Source organism: Danio rerio, chromosome 15 (assembly GCF_049306965.1).
Source record: "Danio rerio strain Tuebingen ecotype United States chromosome 15, GRCz12tu, whole genome shotgun sequence".
Taxonomy (NCBI): Eukaryota; Metazoa; Chordata; class Actinopteri; order Cypriniformes; family Danionidae; genus Danio; species Danio rerio.
Window position 1 is genome coordinate 26,513,818 of NC_133190.1, and position 25,976 is coordinate 26,539,793.

Below are 25,976 nucleotides of genomic sequence, written 5' to 3' on the forward strand. Positions count from 1 at the left end.
AACATATTTTATTTTTAAGAACCATTTACAACATTTTGGGACAGTAGGGCTAAATAAGCAAAACAAACAATGGACTTCTGCTATCATTAGTTTCAGAAGCCCAGATTTATTTACAGCTTGAAAAGGCATGATGTCTTTGGATATAAGAATTACTACTACACTGTTTATGTTCATAGCAAGCTTTTAAGCAATTTGTTAATCAAATTTATGCTGAATCATAAGCTAACCAGTGGCTTTTTTGGTGTGGATGTGGATGCTGCTGTAGATACTGTTGCCCTAAAAAGAAGAAAAATAGAGACTGACATTATTTTTACACTAAATCTTGTATTACAGTTATTAAATTAACATTACTCTTGTGTCTGTTTTGGTTATAAAAGGGGTGCCCAAACTCTGTCCTAGAGGGCCTGTGTCCTGCAGATTTTATCGCCAACTTGCCTCAACACACTTGCACCGATGTTTCTAGATAGCCTAGTAAGAGCTTGATTAGCTAGCCCAGGTGTGTCTGATTTGGGTTGGAACTAAACCTTGCAGGAGACCTGCCCTCCAGGACTAACTTTTGGCACCGCTGGGTTATATACTGGTTATATACTGCTGTTTTGGCTTTATACTGTACTGAATTTAACAATTGCAAGACAATTACATGATTTAATTTATCATAATTGTAGATACAAATAGTACTGTTAACATTTGGAACTAGCTTCCCAACTATTAAAAAAAAGAAAAAATATAAGCAAATTTGAATATAATAATTAAAGGTAGACATACTGCATCTGCTCTGTTGTCATTATGACATGAATTGCCTGGATTCCTTACTCGCTTCCATTCAATACCATGATTTCAGACATACCACACTACTCAGATAGTCTTTTCACACACTGCATATTCAATTTCAAAGGTAGCCTATGTGTCCTCATATGTCATTGTGCTTCAGGTACGGACTCTGGCCAGGACGGATGAGGCGAGGGGCCTGCTGTGGCTGATGGAGGAAGAAGCTCTTCAGCCTGGGGGCTCGGAGGAAACTCTGCTGGAAAGACTCTTCAGTTATTACAGTCCTGCGGATGGAGAGAGCAAAGGTCAACACACATCCCACATGCTCACACACACACGTCATTGCATGTAGATGTATGCAGAGTTCATGCTCAATGTCTCCCACAGGCCCCGCCCTGCTCCTGAAGAGTGACAAGCCGCATCACTTCCTATTGGGTCACAGCCATGGCACTGACTGGGTGGAGTATGATGCTGGGGGCTGGTTGAGCCATGCCAAACAAAACCCTGCCTCTCAGAATGCTGCCATTTTGCTGCAAGACTCTCAGAAGTAAGTAGTGTTTGCTTAATGCCATCAACCATCTTCTCAAATTTGTTGGTAGAATTATTTATAGATCTGTTGGGATTATCAGTAGAAATATTTTATGACCTGTACTGGTTTTCTTTTGGCTTGGGGTTTGATGACCATGTAATAACACAAAACACATACCATGGTAAATATTACAAAATACAAACAAACTAAATAAACATAAACAGCTTCCGATTAGAATCAACATGCAAATCAGCCAGCAGATTATCAGTAACGTACTTAGATTTTTTGGAAATTGCATGACTTTGTTACAGACCTGCTAAGTTTCATGCCAATAATATGGTTTGCTCTATAATTCAGTGATCTATTGCATGTATATTGAAGAGCCGCTGAGTACTGTATAACAGCTGACAGGTCAGGAACACTAATGCTGTATTTCGGCATCTAACGGCAGACACTGAATTAGGTTTTTCTCTCGCGCTTGAACAGCATCTGACAGAAGTATAACGGCTTTAACACACATCTTTCTTTCAAAATTAAAGTTGATGGTCAAAAAAACACCCCGTTAGCCTCTCAAAACGGTATTGAGAACAATTTTCTGATCAAGATTTACGTGTTGTAAACGCTATAAACAGACATCCGAAGCATCTTACCAGAAGACTGGTCACTACGGGGCCCTCCATGCAACAATGAAGAAAAATGTCTATATCAGTTAATGCCATTGTGAATCCATAATTGCACCAAAATTATGCAACATAATTCCTCATCCACCATCAGTGTGCAGCATCCACCGGGATGACAGCGATGGCAGCACATACCAGCTGATTGGTGGAGAGGAGACAGAGTGATGAAGCCAATTATGATATAGGGATGGTTAGAAGGCCATGATGGACAGAAGCCAGTGGGCAAATTTTTGCTGAGGTTAAACCACTACTTTTTTTCAAAGTACATGCTGGAATTTTTAACGACCACAGAGAGTCAGGACCACGATTTAACGTCTCATCGGAAAGACGCCACTCACTGACAGTACAGTGTCCCCTTCACTATATTAGGGCGTTAGGATCCACACAGACCGCAGGTTGAGCATCCTGCTGGCCTGATTAACACCACTTCCGGCAGCAACCTAGCTGTGGTCTCCCATCCAGGTACTGACCAGGTGCAGCCCTGCTTAGCTTTAATGGGCGAGCATGCAGAGTTGCAGAGAGCTAGCTGCTGGCTTAATTAACTGAATCATGTATTACACAACCAAACATTACAGAATAAGATGACATCCCATTGTCAATGTATAATTCGCACCCTGGTCTCATGGCCAAACTAGTTGAGAGCAACTGTTAGAAGATAAAGGTTAACAGCTGATCTGTATATGCATATTCTGTAATTACAGTAGTCCGATACATTACATTATTATATAACATCATATAATATTTTTATATCCCATGATTTTTCCAGAATTTCATCCTATATCATCTTAACAGTTTCATATTCCCTCAAATATCAACAACTGCACTTCCTGAATGAAACATTTTTGCTCTCTCGCTGAGCACAAACAATGTTTTTTTTTATTGTCTTAAAGTTTATTAAAGTATTTGATAAAGTTCCATACTTTTTCAAACAGACCATTAGTTTTAAATGTCAACCTTTAAACAATAAAAAAATGTTTACATCCTGTACTGTGCTTTTAATGTTTGCTGGAAAAAACAACAACTGCGGAGGTGCAATTATGTGAAATGGCAATGCTTTTTGCTAATTTCGTAATGTGTTTTAAACGTGGAGGCGTTAAAGGATCCGGCTCATGCTGCTCATGTCTTTGTCTGTGCAGGAAGAACATCAGCAGCTTGTTTATGGGGCGTTCAGGAGGAGCCACAGTTTTGTCCGGCTCTATCGCTGGGCTGGAGGGTGGGTCACAGCTGGCTCTGCGCAGGGCCACAAGCATGAGGAAGACCTTCACCACCGGTGTGGCTGCTGTTAAGAAGAAGTCCCTCTGCATACAGGTTAAACTACAAGTGGTGAGTACTTCAGATAAGACAACTACTTCCATACACTAGTGCAATCAAAACTGATAGACTGAGTGCATTGAAATGGAAACTTTATTTTAGACCTGGAACAGAATGTGGGGATCTCAAGAGGCCATAGAGATAAAACTCATTATAATTAAAGGACCACCATCACAATATGACAACAAATATGTAAATGAACTAACCTTATGTATAAGTGACAATGGTTGTGGTTCAATTTGAACATGGCTGTATTATCTTAGAGCAGGTTGACTGATGGCCGATATAAAGCTAATATGATGTCACATTATTTAATTTAAAGATGAGTAACTTAAGCTCCAATTTTTTCATTTTATCTAATTTCTGCTAACTTAGGAATAAATTATTTAAAATAATAAAGAACTTAATTTAAAAAGACGAAGATTTATTTAATCAATACGTTTTTAAAATGAATAACTAATAGATTTACTGAACTAATAAAACATAGCAAATGCTACATTTCATTGTGTATCATTTTGTCTAATCATTTACTATAAGGATAGTAAACCAATAAAGACAGAAGGTGCGTCCCAAATCGCATACGTATACACTATTCTTTGCCATTTTTGTAGTATAAATAGTGTATGTAGTGCGTTCACACTAAAAACTCTAAAATCTAAGTGCACTGTAAATACACGGGTGATGCACTTATTCAGCTGTTTATAAAAAGTGTGGAATGACGGACACTTCGCACTCAGCGGCTGCTGCTTTGCTCACTAGTGGAAGGGGCGGAGCTTTGGCGCACTGATGTTAGACTATTGATTTCGGATTCTCCTACGAGAGTGATTATACTACCTCCAAATTGTGAAAGCAGTTAAACTCATGGCAGGGATTATTTGGTAGTTTGGTCATTCATTTCACTAATTTGGCAACCGTCAAACGTCATCAGGGAAGTGGTTTGAAATTTCGTTTAGTAAAAAAATAATAGTTTTCCATTTAGGACATCACTACATTCATATACTATGCTGTTCAGTGTGTAAGTGCATAAGTACATAAGTAAATGTATAGTGTGCCATTTGGGACACAACTAGAAAGCTAAAGCTTCTCTTTGTTTGCTCTCAATCATTGTAATTCTAAGCAATGTCAAAATAACTTTCACTTATCGGTCAAACATTTTAGGAGCACTAATTCCACAAATATTTTTCCTTTTTTTTCATTCAAATAATACAAAAAGACAAAAACTGTATCATATAGATATCTGTATCATATCTGTTTTTTTATTGCGTTACCTAACTAATAAAGCATCACATAATCCATTTTAAAGTGCATAAATACAAAGCTATAGGGAATTACCAACCTATGTCACACATGATGTTACATGGGTTCAACTGCGCATAGCGGTAGCAAAAAAATACCGGTTGCAATAGCAAACAGGTTGTGTTCTGCGGTAGGATGCCAAAATCGAAAGTCCAAAAGTAGAAAACTAAAATTTTACTGTACACCACACTCCTTTTAATGCCAACCGCAGACGTCTATGGCTATCAGCCATTAGAAGAGCCGATTGGAGTGAGCCCTTAATTAAAATGCTGGACTCTGCAGTTCTCATTTTATATCGGGCAAGTTCACTCTATGCTGAATCACACATTACTTGTTTTTGATTGCTGCAATGATTTCAGCAAAAACATTTAAATATGGTTCATTAAACTGCGGACACTGAATGCTTAGAATGAAATGTAAAAATGTAAGTTCACTTACCCTGCCACACAGGTGCGGTTTGCTGTCAGAATGCAGTTGTTTTGCTTGTTGATGATTACCCAGGCCTTGTACAGTTCTGTTTTCTTTCCTTGTCTTTGGCTAGGCAGAACCTCGGTTTTTAGCACTACAAAGTTTTGAATCTGGTAATCATGGAACATTATTTCTTGCACATGACCACACAGAACAAAATTGTAGGCATCCAAAGACTTGTAGGCCTTTAACTTCTCTCTTGTAAAAACATTTGCAGTTTCAATGAGATAGTTGTATATTTGGGGCTGTATGCTTGGCCATTTCATCTTATCCCATATCCATTGGAAGGGTGCTATCACTGATGGACTTGTCAGACGAACACCGCTCACTTTAGCGTTAATTTTGCAGAATAACTGTGCTTACCACTGGGTGACAAGCTGTTATAATACTCTGAAAGCATTATGTAAATAATATATACAATATGTAATCAATATAACTTATCTCTAATACAACAACAAACTCTGTACAGCATTGGATGTCATTCCCTCACAGTAAATGCTAGCGCTCCTGTTTTTTTTTCTGCAACCTTGATGTGTGCACATCCTGAATTTTTACAAACAGGTAATTCACCTGTAAGTTGCTGCCTATAGACATCAAAACAATATTTTCCCCCTTTTTTTGGCAAAGTATTCAGTCATTTACAAATATTGAAATATTTTGATTGGGTGAGGGGAGCCAAGTATATCTTAAGTTGCAGTTTGCTGCTTGTGACTCTGATCAGTAACGTTTTTAATTAATGCAAACAGATGGTTTCAACAAAAGCTTGTAAAACTGAACCTCTGAGATCACAGCAGGTCTTTCATATATTGACATATATTGAATCCAAATGACTGTGTGGTGTGTTTTCTCATAGGATGCATTAATGGATACAGTGAGGCGGTCCAGGGTGCACTTTGTCCATTGTCTGCTGCCTAAAGCGGAGACTCTGAGTGCGGATGTGAAGGTGCCTGGAGGAGAGAGCTGTGACACCGGCCTCATGCAGCTGGATGTGTGTTTGCTCCGAGCGCAGCTCCGAGGCTCCAAACTACTCGACGCCCTCCGCATCTACCGTCAAGGTCAGGATTTAAAAATGCAGCAGATTAAAAAACACAAGATAAAGACAGCGAATGACCCTCGTTATCGATCCGTGACCTTTATTTTGAAGAAAATCTATGAAGAGAGGAAAAGATTTGAAAGTTCAGGTTTTTTTCCTTGCAGGTTTGACTTTTCTGAGTATCGCATTTTTCTCCCAGGGTTTGTTGACCTTTGATGTTTTGTAGGGCTTATGTGGCCACATGAAATTGGATGTTTCATTTGTAATTTGAGACATTCGTGGGTTTGTTTTGTCAAGTGGTCTTTGAACATATTGCAGTGGCGTGAGTAACAGAGTATGCGTTTTTTTCATGAATTTAATAACACTTAATTGATTTAATGGTGGGCTGCACAATATATCGTTTGAGCATCAATTTTGCAATGTGTGCGTCACAATAGTCAAAACGCAAGATAGGCAATACTGAGTTGAAATTAAAGTTGACCAGAAACTACAGGTTAAAACACATGAGATTTGTGTAGACACTGTGTAATTGAACCATAATAGAGTAAAAGTTTATCATCTGCATTTGTTTTTAGGGCCTGTGACTGTGAGAGCATTTTAAGAGAATTTAAATCATTTTAGTAGCGCATAAAGAAGTTTAATAAAGAATAATTTAATTCAATTATTTATGGTTAAGACTATGCAATGTTATTTTACATTTGATTATTGCATTTCCGTAACTAAATACTGTTACTCTCTCCAGAAAACCATGCAGCACTGATTATTTCACTCTAATATTTGCTCCGTTTTTCAATTATGACTGTACTTTATTATATGTAAATAATGAATTACATTAAACTATATTTATATTTGACTTCCCCACAAAACCATCCCAATGAATCTAAAGTAAAGACTTGGAAAATAGAGCTATTTGGTCATAATATATATAGCAGAGAAAAAAGTACTACAATGTTAAATTTGTCTAATATCGTGCAGTGTATGATTAAATGGTTTTGACAAATATAAAACATATTTTATATTCTATTGAAAATCTTCTAATTTACTAATCGATTTTAAACAAATAATTACAAAATTTTAAGTCGTTTTAATTAATGTTTTTATTAATGAGCAGAAATGAACCAGATAGTTAGACCTATACTGTAAAAAATGCTGAGTTTCACGCTATTTATTCATGTTGTCCTAACACAAGTCGATTAAGCTAACTTAATTATTTTTACAAATTTGAGTGGATTAAACATAAAATTAAGCTGTTCCCTCAAAAAAAAAACTCAAGAATTGTGTTGTTTCAGCTCATTTTACATAAGTAGTTTGAACGAGCAACAAAATGTTGTTTCGTTAAATTGATTTAAAACATTACATTGAATTAAATGATTATCTTGTTTCATATTTTTTTATTCATCTCATTTCATTTATTTTGCTTGAATTATCTGACCAGACTTAATACATCATATTGTTTTTAGTAGTCATATTTCTGAGATATTCATGCACTTACAGTAGTTTGTAGAGTGTTCTTAAAAAAACAAAACAATGCAGTGAAATCCACAAAATCTTACAAAAAAAGTTTTGTCATATTTCAGCTCAAAGCCCTGAGTAAGCAGAACTGTGTCCAGATAAGCGACTGACCGATGCCCTCATCACTGCTCTCTCTGCTGAACCTCCACAGACCCTGTAGCTTTCCAGACTCCCCCCCCACCACACACACGCACACGTCCTTCTCCTCTAACAATCCTGACATTTGCCTCTTCCCGTTCCTCAAGGTTATCCTGATCATTTGGTGTTTTCGGAATTTCGCCGCCGCTTTGATGTGCTGACTCCTCACCTGACGAAGAAACACGGACGCAACTACATCGTAACTGATGAGAAACGGGTAAGAGTGTGTTTTGTTTGGCTCCTCCTTCACGAGCTGCTCTTCCGTGTAATTGATTATGACAGTGCTCAGGGCAGAGAGCTGTGTTGTTGATTAATGGGCTGTAGTACACATCTTTTTCCCCTTAATCTTGCCTCGGCTCTGGTGACAGGGCAATAAAGGCTTTAATCAGGGCCCAGAGTGACGACTCTATCAGCTGCATCCTGTCCTGTCACTGACCCCGCTTCTGTTAGTGAGTCTACAAACAGACATAATGTCTTAAAGCAAACTTCCAGCGTGGATAAATGGATGTTTGTGTCTGTATATATACACGTTCATTTTAAACATGGATACAATGCATGGATATACAGTATCAGTTAAATAATTATTTATTTGATGATCTATGTTTCAAAACAATTTGATTTAAAGCAGGGGTCTCAAACTGAAATTGCCGTTGGGCCATATCAGTGACGAACAATTCATAGAAGGGCCGTTATAACATTCAAGCACAAGAAAAAAGTGGAAACCTGATGTAATTGATGCACTCAGACATTCTTCCTCAGAGTATCAAAGCACCGTCTTTTTGTTTCTTGTTGTACATATTGAAGGAGTAGTTTAAATTGCTATGAAAATACTACAATTTAATAATAATAATAGTTATGTCCCAATCAATTGTTGCTTAACCAAAAGTTAGATAGCATAAGGCAGCAGAAAAGAGTTTGGGTAACTTTGTTGACTTTACTGGCAATTGTTCTTCTCACTATCTTTCTTTTTTGTAAAACAACAACAAGGAGAGGAAAAGTAGTAAGGTATATATATTCACATTTACTTTGACATGTTTAATTCAGCCAGCAGTTAAATTTTACTAATGCACATTTTTATTAAATTCTTAATATGCATATTAGGAAAATCTATTTAATGAGACCATTTGAATTGAAGCAAAAAAAATATCATATTAACACCACCAGCATAACATGTAAGCCATGAAGAAATGTTTGTACAACAGGTGGTATAAAAAATATGACCTTTGAATATTTACAAAAATATAGCTTTAGTAAAATTAGAGCATTTACGGACGTATATTTCAACGTTTAAATTAGCCTCAGAAATAATCTGCATGTACGTTACTCTTGACTGCATGCTGAGAGAAACCGAAAGTAACCCGAATATATAGTACAGTACTTAAAATGTCCAGTAGGTAGGGGTTCAAAACCTCAAGTGGCTGTATGCTACTGCACAACAATGATAGTGTTTTAAAAATATATGTTTTGGGGGGAGTCCTATCTCGTTATATTTTTGATGTCAGTTGCGGGCTGGAGGGAGGAGGAGGGATAGCTGCATATGGCCCATGGGCCAGCAGTTTAATACCCCTGATTTAAAGGCTTGTAGCTAAATGCATAATTAGTTTCTAAAGAAAATATCTATTGAAATATATTAAATGGTATTTTCTAAATTTAGTTAATATTGTTTTTTTCAATCAGAATGAATGTGTGTGTGCATGCATGTTTGCGTGCGTGTGTGATTAATTGCATGATTTAGTGATAGAACTTAATTAATTAATCTCGCACTAATTTTAATTATACCCAAAAGAAAATCTAAAGCCATTATTTAAAACTAAAGCATAAAACTTAATTAATAATAATAAAACATAAGTAAGAAAGGCAAGGAGGAATAAGCTTATTTAAACTAAATGCTTACTTAAAAAATATTAATGTGATTTAAAAATCCCTGACTTTATTTCTTATTTTTATTAATGAGCTTGAATAGGTGGATGAAAACTCCAGGTGGGGCCAGGAGGAAAATAATACTACTTTTTTTGTCAATACAATTGTTTTTCCCAAATGCCTTTCAGACTTGCTGTTCTAAAATACAAAAAGTAGTATGTGTCTAAACTCTTGACTTTACTGTTTGTTTATTATCTGTTGATGCAGTACCACACATAATATAATTCCATTTATTTCCATAGGCAAACATTTCACAGACTCGAACACAGGAGAATGATCTTTGTTTGCTCTTTACCTGTCTTTTTGAGGTCTCACTTTAGTAAGCAAACAGAAGCAGATTCCCCATTAGACCTGCGATCTGTCTGGAGCTGCTCAGTCTGAGGCCTGGCCTTTCAATCGTCTTCTGCCACTGAACCTGTTCACCAGTCGGCCCCTGTGCCCCTGCGGAGAGCACTCAATACCTCTCTGTGCTTTTAGCTCAAACTCTAGCCATTAGTCATCAGTCCGCTGAGTTTTTTTTTTTAAATCCCCCTGCCATGTTGTTATTTGCCTGACATTCTGTCAGGAAGAAAGTACTCATGGGTGAGTGGAAGAGAGAGGTCAGACATTAAGACAGTTGTTTGTGACCCACTTTCCCCAAGGTGTGCTGGCTTTTTGGACAGAAAGAGCACCCAACATGTATAGTCAGCACACTGTCCTCTTGCTGACCTGCTAGGGTGATCTTTATGTCTGTCTCAGTGTTTTATATGTGTGTGTCTGTGTCTCTGTGTGTTTCAGGCTGTCGAAGAGCTGCTGGAGTCTCTTGAGTTGGAAAAAAGCAGCTATCATATGGGATTGAGTAGGGTAAGTGAGAACTTAAACTGTGTGCACCTACTAAACTAAATATTAAAAATGATAATGTAGCTGGTGAAAGTAGACTGAGAAATGGCTCATTACCTGTATTATGTATGCTATTCACTCTGCCAACAGAATTTTTGATGTAATATATGTCTGACATCAAATATTTCAAAAAGCCAAGTAGTACTTCACAAATATTTTGTAAACTAGTCAAGAGTGGAATTATGGAAATGCCAGTGCACATTCTGTGTTCAGTTCTTGCCTCTTTTTTTTAATTGTGTATTTAGTACATGAATGCAATGGTGAACTGTTGAACCTTTTTTACTCCTTGTGATTGGACCAGACAGGAAAATGGAAGGAAAATCTTCTAAAATACAAGTCTAATTCTCACACACACACACACACACACACACACACACACACACACACACACACACACACACACACACACACACACACACACACACACACACACACACACACACACACACACACACTCACTCTTTGTGGTCACATATATGTGGTATATATGCATACAAATATACGTTCACCGGCCACTTTATTAGGTACACCAGTCCGACTGCTGGTTAACTCAAATTTCTAATCAGCCAATCACATAACAGCAACTCAATGCATGTAGACATGTTCAAGATGGCCTGTTGCACTTCAAATCGAGCATCAGAATGGGGAAGAAATGTGATTTAAGTGACTCTGAACATGGCACTGCTGATCTACTGGGATTGTCACGCACAACCATCTCTAGGGTTTACAGAGAATGGAACAGGAGATTCACATCATGGAAATGTGTGTATATATAATTACATCTGATTTTTTTTATATAAAATAATTAGGTTACATTTTTGAGCATAAATAGAATAAAGGAATACCTAATATATAAATTGTTTACATTTTAAATAAACATTTATTTTAGTTTTTATTATTATATGACATTTTATTTTTAATAACCTGTTTAGCATTTAACTACTTAAGCCAAAGCAAAAATGATTAAAATGAATGAAAAATTATTGGAAATTTATGGGAGTCAAGGATATTTGACAAAAATGCTCCCGCTATTGCCAATGCAGCATGGACACATGATCAGTTGCTCATATGCATCAATGATTACTATGGGGTCATTCACGGACTGTCAATAGGCTCAAGCTGAACTGCTGTTTATCTAAATGAATTTACCAATTTAATAACATAAAGGTTAAGATTTTGTCATAATCATAAAAAAGCTCTTAAGTCATCCTAAAAAGTAGTACTACTTCTCAAATTCAGTCTCTTTGTGTAATGGATCAGTGCGTGGAGTCGGTTTGTGGCATACAGATTCAGTCTGAGTCACAAGGATCAGTTCCAAACAGATGGCATCATTTCCATTTAGATTGCCGAAACGTTTGCTTCTTCTACACCTCTTAGACACAGACAGACTTTAATCCGCTCTGCCGCTGTGCTCACATCTGGACGGAAAGTTGGGCAGGGTGGGCTTTGGCCAAAAAGACTTGTTTCCTCCTCTCCCGTCGTCAAGCACTCTCTGCTCTGGGCCTAGGCTTTACCCAGAATGCTAAGCTGCAGATGGGACATGGCTGGCGTCGTTGGCAGGCCTCATTGGCGGGCGTGTTGAAGCGAGAAAGACAATTATTGTGAAGGTTTTTTTTTTTTAAGATCACATGAGCCAGGCTGGAAGGTTGAGCTATTGCACCCTGGGTCTCCCCTATACTTCGAATGATTAAAGCAGAAATCCTTTTGTGCGTCTTCTGTAGACGAGAGATTGATTCTGGCGAGGCACCGGCTTGCTTTGTTTGGTTTGTTCTGGCTTGGCGCACGCCGATAACTCACTACAAACACCGATCAGCACAGCAAGATATTGTGCTTTCAGACAAAAGACAGCAGCCTGGAGAGAGAGCCAAAATAATGACATTCTGATTGCATAAAGGAGAACAGAGAAGAGTGTGCCCAAGAAACAAATAAATAATTAGGAGATGGCCATGATTTTTCACATTTCTCTCGCTTTTTTTCATCACTGATGGTGATTCTCTTTTTCAGTGACAAATGTATTTTTATTTAGTTTTATTTTATCTTATTATTTTAAGATAAGTTAATTATTATTATCCACTGTAAGTAAGATAAGTTATTTAAATCAAGTGAATTGTTGGCTTTAATGTTTAAAGATCTTTTGCGTGTATATACAATGTCAAAATACGAGTAAAACTATGATCCATCATTATTATAAAACAACATACTTATGTATTCTGAATATTATACTTATAAATATGTCAACTAATAAGTGATCGTACTTGCTGAACATTTTAAATGATTAAAAATTTCACATTGACAAAAGTGCAATACTTAGTCAGCTGAAGGATAGTGGTGAAGAATACACATTTTAATTGCAGTTAATTAATAAATCCTGAATTTATAAGGCAAAACTGGGATCCTTTTAAAATGGCATAATCAAATGGTTTATTTATTTTTATAATAATTTTTTTAGGGCTTTTTAATGGATAGGACAGAGTATATGAACTGACGGAAAATTATGGGGAGCGGAGAAAGGGGAAGGATCACCACATTTGTTGGACATGATCCTTATATTGTGAAGAGGGTTTTCTACTGAACTAAAATATATTTATCTGTCATCGAGGCAGTAGATACTGTACAAGCTATTATGTTACATGTAAAAAACCCTGTAAATACTATAATGTTTGAAAGCATACTATAGATAATTACTTGGATTAAACTGCCATAGTAATAATATTGTTGCTGTGGTACAACACAACTATAGTAAACAAATTTTTCAATAGGCTTCAGTTAAACCATCACAATGTACCACAGTTTACACTAACGTTACTGTACCTATTTATTACAGTTAATCAGTTTACTATGTTTCAGTATTCTGTAGCGTTCATTAACAAAGAGTTGTACACTTTACTATGTGGTTTAAAAGCATGTTTATTATAAATGACTATAGTTTTTTTCCCCTGTATATGCGGATATCTTCCAGACATCACGAAATTACATCTGAGGGTGAACAGATGAAAGTGCACAAAAGTGTGCACACATAGTCTACATTATTTTTATTTTTAAGTGGGAAAAGTGCTCCACAATAATATCTGTGTAGTTTTGTCGCAAGAGTAGCATTTCTTTTTTGTTCTGCTGACGAACTTACCATAAACAAACATTCACTGCTGCTGCGCATATAGACGTTAATGTTACGGTTGTTTATTCTGCTGAAACTTCAGTAAAGACATGGATTATTGCAAAATAAGAAATTTCATTGCAGCAATTACATGGCAGGGCAGTTAATTATATTCTCCTGGATTTTGGTGGTTTTTGTATCTGATTTTATATAACACATTAACATATACACAGCTAGGCCTGTATATAATCTTTATTGGTGCTGTCAAACAAATTAGTCAAACGAGTTTGTACACATGAATGTATTGAATAAATGTTTCTCACATGCTGCCTTTTCTCCTGTTTTTCAACCTTTTCTTAATCTTTACCCCATTTATGAGCAAAAACATTTGGAAGTCTATAAAAGCTGTTCAGCATTTCCTGTTTTGGCCGATTTAAACAATTATAAACAACCCAAATCATAAACATTTGATGGACTAATAGCGATTCATATGTAGAAGAATGCCTTCCTGCTCTCCATCTGAGTCTCGTGCGTCATCAATGACGTCATGTGATAACATTAACAACCTATAACATATTATCAGGTATATTCTGAAAATCATCGTAAAATGTGTTGTAGTACTTTTTTGCTTAAAAAGGTGAGCGCTATAGCTTTTGAACATTCTAATTGTTAAACCTTTAGTGAAATCAAATAGGGTATATGCACATGGACTTTTAAATTCAGTCTGCCAGCCTCAGGGCTTCCGGTTAATTGTCATCCTATACAAAATGGCTGCGTTTAAGGTTTGATTTCCTAAAACAGCAATCTTCACTGCCTGGCTGAAATAAGATATAAAGTGGGTATCAGACCAAACAAGAAGCATTAAGAGCCCATATTATACATGAAATAGGGTCATATCTTAGTTGTAAGGGTCTCCAACAACAGTCTAATATGCATGCAAGGTCAAAAAACACTTTCATGGTCTTATAATCTGCATTTATTTTTACCTAATTATCCCAGCGACTCCCGTATGAATCGTCCAGTGATTCATTTGTTCCCAAACCCCTCCTTAGCGCGAAGCTAATCTGCGCTGATTGGACCGATGACAGCCTGTTGCGATTAGTCGACTGCCTTCAGTCAGAGTGAAATGCCAAACAGCTAATCAGCAATATAAAAGTAATCACAGTTCATACACGCTCGATAGTGTAGGCGTGGATTTTAGCTGCCAGTGGGTCAATGTAAATACAGTCGATGGACTTAAAAATTCAGACGACTTACTGTTTTATTGAGCAAAAACTCCAAAAACTGTCGAGGAGATCTCTTAGCTTGTCTCACTCTGCTCATTTCACAGACACAGACACATACACACACACACACATTGCCCTCGTCCGCGCACACACACACAAAAACACACACACATACCTCCGGCCGACAGCGCACACACACACACACACACTACCCTCGTCCACGGAGCTCCATAAACAAAGCAGCACGCGTCGCATTTTAAACGTGACTTTGCACGCGATAAGAGAATATAGCCAGTTAACCTGATACAGTACATGCGGTTACCAGTAACAAATCACAACTAAATACATTTGCAAGCTAGAGTCAACGAGGCAACTTTAATCGCACATACTTACACTTGAGAAATGAAGGAAGAAACCCATCCTGACGTCCATCAGTAAGTTACTCTTTCCTGATCCTTCCTTTAACAAACGCCGATGAAGTATTCTTTGTAGCATGTAGTTTGCAGAAGTTTCCAGTAGTTTCCAACTGCTTGGTTATAATGCTGAGGTTTCATCTTTGGGTAGAGACTCGATAATATCCATCTGCAGTGTGACTTCAATCAACTGACATGTTTGTGTGCGTGTGTTTGTGGGTGTGTGTATGTATCTGGGTTTCTGCGTCAGAGGGCGGGGCCTCAGGTTTGAAATCTCCCGGTTTTGCGCATGAACGTGAATAACTTGGTTTCGTTCGTACGTCATGGCGAAACACCTAATGACTCGGTATCATGACTCGTTTGAAGCACTATGAGTCGACTCTTTTATAGATGAATCAACCGTTTTAAACACTGTACTCTTACAGATTTAAGCCTTAGCTGGATACTTCACTTCACTTAGAGCTGTGTTACACACTACATGGAGGGGAATTTTCAAAAACCCATAATATGGGCTCTTTAAATAATGTTTTTCCACACTATGTCTTTAAAGTATTGAAATTATTTTACCCCAGTGTTTTCAATGGAATTTCTGCGCTAGCCTGCTGCTAATGACGACGCCTGCGCTTAAACTGTCTTTCTTCCCTTTTTACGCTTTAACAACCAAATGGATGCTTAGGTCTATGTAACAGAATATATTTGAATTGCATTACAACATCATTGCGGTAAAAGAAACCGTATGAAATTGACAATTACATAAATTTGAAGGTCACATAAAACTTTCACCGGTAGTTCATCATTGGCTGACAAACGCTAGCTGTTCATAAATCCAAAGACTATAGAATACACAAGACATGTCACTCGTACACTTTTGAATGAGAAAAAGTGTAACTGTAAATATGGCGAATGAAGCCGCACCTTTTAGTACAGGAGCCAATCAGCGACCGCTATATGATGAATAAAGCCCGCCTTCTAGTACAGTAGCCAATCAGCGATTGCTATTGAATGACAGTTCTCCGAGGGAGGTGCTCGGACCAGACATGAGTTTCTGCAGATTATCTTGTGATACAAAAATTTAGAAATGGAACTAAATAGAAGATTATAGTTTAATTTTATTGGTTATTCATAATATGAAATGTAATTGTAAACTTGTCAAGTAGTTTTGGAGAATTTAATGTTTCCCCATTCAAACAGAATGCCCGAGCACACTACCCGAGAGGAGTTTCAAAGATGTCCGAAATAACTTGCCTTAAAGGGACTTTGATAAAGCCGATTCTCTGTATTCAATGTCATTTTAGAATCTCATTTGTTTACACGCCACTCTGTTTTTATTTTTTTTGTTGCTAACGCACTGCTATTGCGACACCTTAAATTGCCCCTTGTGAGTGCAAATCCTCTTTTTAAACCAAAGATATAAACGAGATCCTAACCAATCATGAACTCCCTCAGCGTCTTATTGAAAACAGTCATTGTACAGTTTCCACCCCAGTACAATACATCCGTCTAAATCACAGACTCCCCCACAGACTCGCACACAATCTCCTCTCTTTGCGCTCCTCCATTGCCATTTGTTTCCTTTTCTCTTCATGAGGAATGTCATTCCCTCTGTCTCCATGGAAAGCGCTGCCATTTGACCCCTATGAAAGGACCTTTCCACCATGCTGACATGACGGATCCAAGACTGTCGAATCACAGAGCCGCTTAGTAAATGTCACGGGGCCAACACAGCTAACAAGCAGCAATAGAGATGTTTCCAAACTCTATCATCATGTTCTTCCAGCAGAGTCTCAGAGGATGATGTAATTTTGAAAAACAGCACTTCACACGTGCTCCGCTACTAATGTAGTTGTGATTCTTGTAGCATCTCCGGCTAATCTTACATTTTGACTCGAGAGGACCATGAATGAAGTTCTCCTTCGGCTGATAGTAGGCCTTTTTTGCTGCACATCTTCTCTGACATTGAGAAATGAAACTCAATTTTCCCTTGCTGCTCTCCTGAGGTGGAGAGGTCCCACTCTGATATTACACCTGCCTGAAAGCAGATAAGTGTGTGTATGTGTGTACTCTAGCTCAGCCCTCACGTCCTAATTTGTAAGGTTGCAAAGGGTTGTGGGGAGCATTTGGTGTAAACATATTGTCCTTTATTTTTATTTGGGGTACCGTTGGGTTGGCAGCCAAATGCCACAGGGGTCTGAAAGCTGTCAAACTTAACATGAATATGGAATCATTTCATAACACTCCATTCTCCCCTATGATCTGATGCTTGGAGAGATTGCCTCCTGTAATAACAATAACTGTGGCTGCACATCGCTGAAAAGCCCTGGCTGTCTTTGATATAAAAAGGAAGATTATACTGCAGAACAGCTCCAGATAAAGGCTCAATCAAGAGGCATTTGTTGCCATTCCCTCAGATGAGCAGTAATTGCAGCAGTGGACTCTCATCCTCTCTATTTTTCTGCCCCTCTCTCTCTATATATATCCAAACCAATTTCCCAAAGCAGCACTTCTTTCCAGCACGAGCTCTCAGGTACACCATGGATCCGGCGCTGCATTAATTAGGATTCTGTTCATCTAGATTAATCCATCTTTAAAACTAATAGAATGCTAATGCAATTAGACCATGTCTGCAGAATGTGATGAATGCATGACTGGAAAAGCAAAAGCGTAAGGTCCACTTCCCTCAAATTCCTCTGATTAAATGACCTAATAGAGTCGGATTTCCAAGTGTTAATCCAACTCGGTTTGACACCCCACCACAGAGCGGAAAATTACGAGTAAACAGAGCATGGGCAGCAGTTTAGAGCAAGTCCTCATGCTTTTAAATGGTGGCTGCAAAGGTTATTTGCAGGAATGGAAAGTCTATTAAATTGATGGATGTTGTAAATAGTGTGTGTGTGTGTGTGTGTATATGTGGAATTAGGTTTTATGATTAGAATTATTTTTATATAGTGCATAATCTGGTATTTTAGATGCTATAACCGGAATTACAGTGCCATTCAGTGTGGCTATTGTTAATATACCAGAAAATCTTGTCAGTCATATTTAAAACAAGAATCTTTTTGACACAAAAAACACTCTAATTAAGATCCAAAATATGAGTTAGATGTTTTTTTAGTGTTATTTTAAATATTTTTTTTTCTTTTTTCCTTGTCAGCAAGATTTTTAAAAACATTTGTAATAATATAAAAATATATGTAATAATATTTTTATGTTTTTATTTAACTTTTTTATTATTTATTGTGATATTATCAAATTTTAATTTGGTGCAAACACTAAAATTGTACATTTTATCTATCATCAATATAGATTTTAGATTTTTATTAAACGTCAAATGTTCAATTGATATCAGTTTAGTTGTTGTATTTGTATGTAATAACAGTGGTCTTTTTGCAGGTGTTCTTCAGAGCTGGTGTTTTGGCTAAGCTGGAGGAGAACAGAGATATCCAGACCAGACGCAACCTCACCTTGTTTCAGGCTGCATGCAGAGGTTACCTGGCCCGACAGGCCTTCAAAAAACGAAAGGCAAGTCTGCTTTACCTCATAAAAAAAGTATTTGTACATAAATGATTTACAAAATGCATTCCCATGAAACATTTAAACCATTTTTAGCCAACTGGTTGCTTAAAAATCTTTCACTGGTTGCCACAGAAGCTAAGCAGGGTTAGACCTGTGAAGTACCTGGATTCAAGACATTCTGAGATCAGTAGTTTCTTGCTGGAAGGGATATTTGAGAGGCCTGTAGGGGTGCTCACCCAGCAGTCTGTGTGGGTCCTATAAGGCAAAGTGTCCTCCCAAGCTTGTTTCCAAAGCTGAGCGTTTTTTTTGCTTGTTTTTTTTCTGTTATTGTCAATGGAATCATTTTACAGTACATTCATCACTGAGTGCTCAGCATTTTTAAAAAGCTAATTTTTAGATGAGTGCTGGTATTTTCAGTTGCACAAAAATGCTTTGGTGGACACATGCCCTAATCCCCCAATCAAATGATGGGGACTGTAATCAGTCCTTAATTTGTGAATTGCGAGGTCCCGGAACAGATCAAGGTAATATATCCGCCATGTTACCCGAGGATGTAGTGGTGTCGTGGATAAAAGTGTAGAGCGGGGTAGGGTTGAGGGGTGTTGGATGGCTAAGCGTTAAAAGTGAAGAGGGTTGGGGAGTCATGGAAGAAAGTAAAAGTGAACAGCGAATAGAGGAGGAAGGCGGTTGAGGAGGAGGTTTTGGTAAAATTATTCAAAAGGTGCCGGATCTGGATCTGGCTTGTTTCGGCACAAATTATGCCCTGACTGTAATAAGAACTGCCCTTCGGGGAATATTACTTTGAGATCCCAACTCAACCCAATGGTGCTTCTCACATAAAGTAGGGGTGTAACTTGTCTCCTGGCCAAATTCCCGTGATTGAACCAAACAAGGCCTCTTAATAATTCTGATCTTTTAAAATGACTCTATCATCCTCTGCACATATAATGTCATGAAGGTGAGCTCATTGGCATCATTGGTCTTTGCAGCGGTGTCGCAGATACACTCAAAAAAAAAATTTTGCTGCTAGTTCAAACTACATATTTATAATAAGCTGAATCAACACAATTCTTGAGGGTTTTTGTGTGATAACTTAATTGTTTTATGTTCAATGAACTTAAATTTGTTAACAGTAACTTAATCAATTTGTGTAAAGAAAACATGAAGCAATTGTGTGGAACCCTGCATTTTTTACCGTGTAGAAGGAAGAAGAGGACAAAGTGCATTGAACCCAGAGATGTGCGACGAAATCTTCTGAGACTATTGTAAACTACTTTAAATGTACGTTACACTGTACATTTGTTTTCTGGAAGTGTTTTGTGTTTTCAAAACTTCTGTCCCTCTCTCAATGAGACCTCTCCTTGCTCGAGTTCATTTGTCATGAGGTTTGTCTCAGAGTCCATCAGAATGTCATTGCTGTCTTGAGAAAATCCCTCTGGCCGTGGCCTCTGCTGACAGATAACATTCAATCAGCGCATCTCCAGGGAAGAAGCCACCTGCCCCGCTGCCCTCCATCGCAGGCCTATCGATTCTCTTACCACTGTGTGCCCTGCACTCTTGCCTTCCCCCTTTCTGCCCATTAATTTCAGCTCTGCCACTCACTCGCTTTCTTTTTTAAGTTGAAGCCTTGTATTCCACCCTGTTGTCTCTTAGTTTGTTTCGGTCTCCCTTTGAATCTGTCATGCTTTGTACTGGTCTCTCATTCTCTCATGCTACCCTCAGTGGGATTGGCTCAGGATGTGAGGGCCAGTCCTACAGTTGCCTTTGCCTCTGTCTCTCTCTCTCTCTCTTTCTCTCTTCTAAGAAGAGTGGGCCCCTGTCTCGATAAAGTTCATGTGAAGGGAGGAGGTGGGCTCAATGCTACTTTCTTGCACCGCTGTTGGCCATTGGTGGTCAGCTGCCTTGGCAATACAACTTCATCAACATCCACTTCCTCTTTCACCATTGCACACAAACAGAGAAGGCTTTCCTTGGCACAACTTTGTTTTCAGTTTGCCTCAGAGCTCCTGACAGGAGTCAACACTGTTTGCTGGATGTTTTGCTGTAAGTAAAAGAAGCTTGAATTCGTTTTTTTGTGGGGTGTTGTTGGTATTGTAGATGTTAGACGTGTTGTTTTGGTTTTTCAGATCTTATGTGAAGTTCTTTTATTTCAGTTGTTTTAGCAGGACTCTTTGTAAACGTTGTTTTGCAATACTGATTTATTCTTGTAGGCAAGCTGCTTTATAGCTTTTGCCATCAAAGGTGTCTTGAATACTTTTAGTTTTGTTTGGTTTCTTTGACTAACATTTGGAGTAAGGATTGAGGCTTGGCATAACTGTAATTTTCTGCTTTTTGCACAATTATTCTCTTCACAAAGAGCCTTGTCTTGATGCCTCAGAATCACAGTGACCTGTCCCCAGAGGAATTTATTTCCTTAGAAAGAAATCTTTTGTCTAGCATATCAGAAACCTGTGCTTTACGCTAGACTGAGAGATCAGTCTTGGGATTTGTATTGCACTGCTCCTGTAGAAAGTGGGTCATAACCTCAGACACCCATGCACTTGTCAATGACTGTATAGTAAATAATGCTGGAGCATTCTTTTTAGGGAAATCTCTAATCTATTTACGTGACTGGATACAAACTACAGCACACAGATCTGTTTTGAATTGCTAAATGCAGCATTAGACTGATAACAAATAAAACATTGTCCTGAAAGTGTGTGGTAAGAAACTGAATATACTGAATGAGTTGTGTATGGGGCGTCACGGTGGTGTAGTGAGTAGCACGATCGCCTCACAGCAAGAAGGTTGCTGGTTCGAGCCCCGGCTGGGTCAGTTGGCATTTCTGTGTAGAGTTTGCATGTTCTACCCATGTTTCCATGGTTCCCATGCTTTGGACAATAACTGTAAAGTAGTCATCACCTTCTAAAGCAGTGTGTGAAGTTTGCTGGTAATTGATTTCAATTTAGTGTCTAAAAAACATGCAAAAATATCTCAAAAATGTTTACTGGTGGATTTCTTTAGCAAACTAATTCTTCAACAAGTCTTAGTCTTTCCAATGACATATAGTTTGTCATGATTAGGATTTAATTGCAAAAATAATTATGTAAACTTGTGTGTCACGGTGTCACAGTGGGTAGCACGATTGCCTCACAGCAAGAAGGTCGCTGGTTCGAGTCCCGGCTGGGCAAGCTGACGTTTCTGTGAGGACTTTGCATGCTCTCCCTGTGTTGGTGTGGGTTTCCTTCAGGGCTCCAGTTACCCCTACACTCCAAAGACATGACTTGAATAAGCTAAATTGTCAGAAGTGAATGTGTGTGAGTGTGTATGGGTGTTTCCCAGTGTTGGGTTGCAACTGGAAGGGCATCTGCTGCATAAAACATATAAGTTGGCAGTTCATTCCGCTGTGGCCACCCCTGATTGATAGGGACTAAGCCGAAAAGAAAATGAATGAATGAATGAATGAATGAATGAATGAGTTGTGTATAAGCATGTTGAGAGTGCACATACAGTTTGTTTGCACGTCAATACCAGACTCATGCATGCCTACTTTACAGCTCCTGTACATCACAGAAGTATTCTCTACCTTAATGGCATCCCTCATGTCTAAATGGGACTATTGAGCTTGTCTTTGTCCAAAAGAGAAGTGCAGCTTTCGGCTCACCTGCCACATTCTGTGGTGCAATGGTTTTATGTTCCATTCAGACTGTATTTAACACCAAACTAATGCATGAAGGTTTGCATTCTTCAGCACCAATAAAAATATATGACAGAGCACAAAGTAAACACATTTAAAATATATAAAAAATATGTATATCTCAAATAATTCCCTTTTTAATCCTATTTATGCAAAAAACTTGAATATTGAGCTGTTCACCCACATACATAACTGGAAAAGTATATTTGAATAAATTCAGATTTGAACAAATTGAACTAATATCAGTGGTTTTACATGATGTCTCTAGATATTTCTTCCTATCTGTTGTTTTGTTTCTGGCTCATATATAATCTTCAAATTGAACCAGTAGTCTGATAATTAGGTGTCTGTCTATATAAGGCTACAAGGAACCCTGACCTAGTGAAGAAAACAGTCTTAGACTTTAGAATCTCAGTATCATATCCTCTTCTGAATCTAAAAGCTGAATGGAAAATGGAAGTGGAAAGACCTGAGTGCGTGATGATGCCGTTTCTGTTTTGTCGGATACATTTAACAATGTCAAGACAAGAAGCGTTGAGTAGAATCGTTACGGCAGATTCCTGAGAGACTAACGTGTGAGAGACCAAGCTTCCTCTCTCAAACCACAGCTGCCACAATGCAAAATCAATTTGCTTGTTTCTCTCTCAGATCGATAATGGAGGGATCTCAGCACCTTGAAGTCTGTTCCCGTTTTAGCGGTGTGTTCTAAGCCCTCGGTCCCTTTGGATTTCTCTGTCTTTTCTTTCTCTTTTCTTCTGTTTGTCTCTGTGGGGGGGCGTCTGAACAGAGAACGTCTCCACGTGGGCTTCCTTTGAAGCACGCCGGCCCGTTCCTTCCAAATTTTCCTTTGACGTTCAGCGAAAACAACACTAGAGGGAGCTGGGAATTTCACAAATGCCAATCGTGTGTCTAATTAACTCATCGCCTAAAGACACGAGTGTAAACAGGTGCCCTCGCCGACACATGTGACTGCGCTCCAATGTCCTCCCGTTCTTGCGTGCGGATGAAAACCACATGCTGATCCGTATTCAAATTCACACACCTGTTGGAGAGACGTGTGACTGACATTTGAATTCGTCTCCATTTGCACGTAACATTTAGTTCCCCCTGCCAGGCCTCAGGGCTCACAGGCATCATTTCCTCCAGACGGCCATTTTAATTAGGAAGCTCTTCCCGATTTCGTCGTCTCTTACAAGCTGTTTAGATGGCTGTTTGTGGCATTTGTTGTGGTCAAAGCGTGGCAAATGAGCTGCGGTGCATATGTCGGCCACGCGCCGCCTCTGTTCTGTGCCGAAGGTTTCTCGGCGTGACAAATTAGACATAGCCTGGACTGGATGCACGCAGACTCGGGCCTGTTAATGTGCTGAATCGGGCCTGTCTAATTGGGTTTCCAGATAATCCCCTATTATTTGAATCGTCCCTGTTCCTGCAGCATGTAAATCTTACGCAGGGTTTAAATCAGCTGCCAAGTAGTATTGAAGTTTAATTGAATTACTCAAAGGAGCTCGGGGCTTTTGCTTCTAGCTGCATTTTCTACACAGTTGGTAGGACTCCAGAATCACTCCTTTGTATTGCCTTTGTGTCGGCCTCCTTGAAGAGAACGTGTTTGTTTTCTATTTTATTCTTTCTGTGATCAACACCATTAAATGGGTGTTTTGCTGAGGGTGAGTATGTGAGGCGTGTTAACGTCTGCTTGATAAAGTACAAAAACTCTGTTGTGCAGAGAAACGCATCCCTGCCGTAAAATGCACCCGCTCTGAAAATTGCATCAATTAACTGAAATTGATTTAAAATAACAATAATAGAGTTATAAAACTAATGAGAGTGACTAAGGTGAGTTTCATGAAGGAACCCTTCCCCCAAAGAAGATAAAAATATATAAATAGATGGACTTTAAATACCGTACAGATGAGATTATGAATTGTTTTATGTGTGGTTAATTTAAAAAAGAAACAACAATTTAATGTGTTCCATGTGGCCTAAATGTCTATTTAAAACACATAAAAAACTAACTAAAAGCCTACACTACAGCCAATATTATTGTTGTACTTTTATTTGTAAACCTAGTGCATTTTAAAATGCGTTTCACTTCTTGTCCTTGTTTTATCCATCAAAACAATCCCCATTTACGTTTTAATCAATTATGGCCTTTGATTTATTTATTTTTTTTAGAGAATGCTAATGAAAGTTTATGAAGGGGTGCATTTTCTGGCAGGGGTGCGTTTCTCGGCACAACAACTTTCTTTTTTGAAAGTTTTATCTGTTTAATAAATAAAATGAACAAATATATACCTTTAATTTTAAATATAACTTTTTATTTTATAAATGCTAGATTTGTAGATTATATTCATATATCATTTTGTTTATACATTAATTTTATTAATAAAAACATTCTAAATATTACACTTTATTTTCATTGCAAACATTATTTCGGAATATACAATTACATTAGATACAAATACAATGACAATATTCAATAAGTAAGCTTAAAAAACACTTTTCCTTTAAACTGGCACATATTTATCTCGTATTTAATGCTAACTTCTTGGCTCTACAGTTTGATTGTACCTCTCTAGATGTTCATAGCATGTAATCCTTCAGGAAACCTTGGATTTAAGAGTCCCACCCTCGGGCTTATTGACCGCACTGTAGACGACAGTCTCTGATCTGAAAAGGTTCATTCAGAGCCGGTTCCCTCAAGGGAAGCTCTTTGACCATGGGGCCCTGCGCCTCCAAACACAGGCCTGCTATTGTCCATCTGGCCTCTGATTGGTTTCAACTGTACTTCACAAGCTCCAAACCAAAATACCTGCTCTATTTCTCACCAGTTGGAAGCACACATATAATCATAAATGCTTGTGTTTTTCAGATCCAGGACTTGGCGATCCGCTGCATCCAGAAAAACATCAAGAAGAACCGTGGCGTGAAAGGCTGGCCCTGGTGGAAGCTCTTCACCACCGTCCGTCCCCTCATCGAAGTTCAGCTCACTGAGGAGCAGATCCGCGGCAAAGACGTAAGCATTTCTCCGCCAGCCACTTTAAATGATCTAAATCGCAATGTCATGTTCAGGTTTTTACCTTTTGACAATTGAAAGCCCATCTGTGTGGCTTTTAATGCCCCTCCTAGTTTCTCCACCCTGCGGGGATCCCTCTCAAATTCAACTTCAGCACCCAAAGCGCCCATCTCTTTGATTACTGTCTCTGCAGCTTCGCCTCAATCCCAGTGTTTGTAGATTTATGTGTGTGCGTGCTTGTGGCAGCACTGTGTGCATGCATACATTACCTATGTAGCTGCTGGATCAAAAGCAACTGTGCTTGCCGCAGGGGAGTGCATTAGCATGTCACAGAGCGAGTGTGTGTGCATTTCGTCCGCTAGGCCGCATCCCGCTGAGTGCTGCGTAGCCATGCAGTCAGACGTACTCCCTGCGAGAGACAGACGGGTGCTGACACTGCCTCCAAACAGCCAGCTTTTAAAAAAACAAACACAGAGTCACTATCTCCTCTGCACAAACAGCCTTCAG

General features: G+C 38.4%; 1 protein-coding gene across 50 annotated transcripts in view; it reads left to right on the forward strand.

The window, feature by feature from the left end:
• Positions 1-25,976, forward strand: part of myo18ab (myosin XVIIIA b) — a 173,054-nt gene that overhangs the window by 98,232 nt on the left and 48,846 nt on the right. For all 50 annotated transcript variants that reach the window (XM_073923711.1, XM_068213726.1, XM_073923733.1 and 47 more), the window contains 8 exons: positions 932-1,073; positions 1,156-1,315; positions 3,114-3,300; positions 5,906-6,107; positions 7,843-7,952; positions 10,433-10,498; positions 18,658-18,786; positions 25,326-25,469. In XM_073923711.1, the coding sequence (XP_073779812.1) occupies positions 932-1,073; positions 1,156-1,315; positions 3,114-3,300; positions 5,906-6,107; positions 7,843-7,952; positions 10,433-10,498; positions 18,658-18,786; positions 25,326-25,469 (1,140 nt within the window). The remainder of the gene's footprint in view (positions 1-931; positions 1,074-1,155; positions 1,316-3,113; positions 3,301-5,905; positions 6,108-7,842; positions 7,953-10,432; positions 10,499-18,657; positions 18,787-25,325; positions 25,470-25,976) is intronic.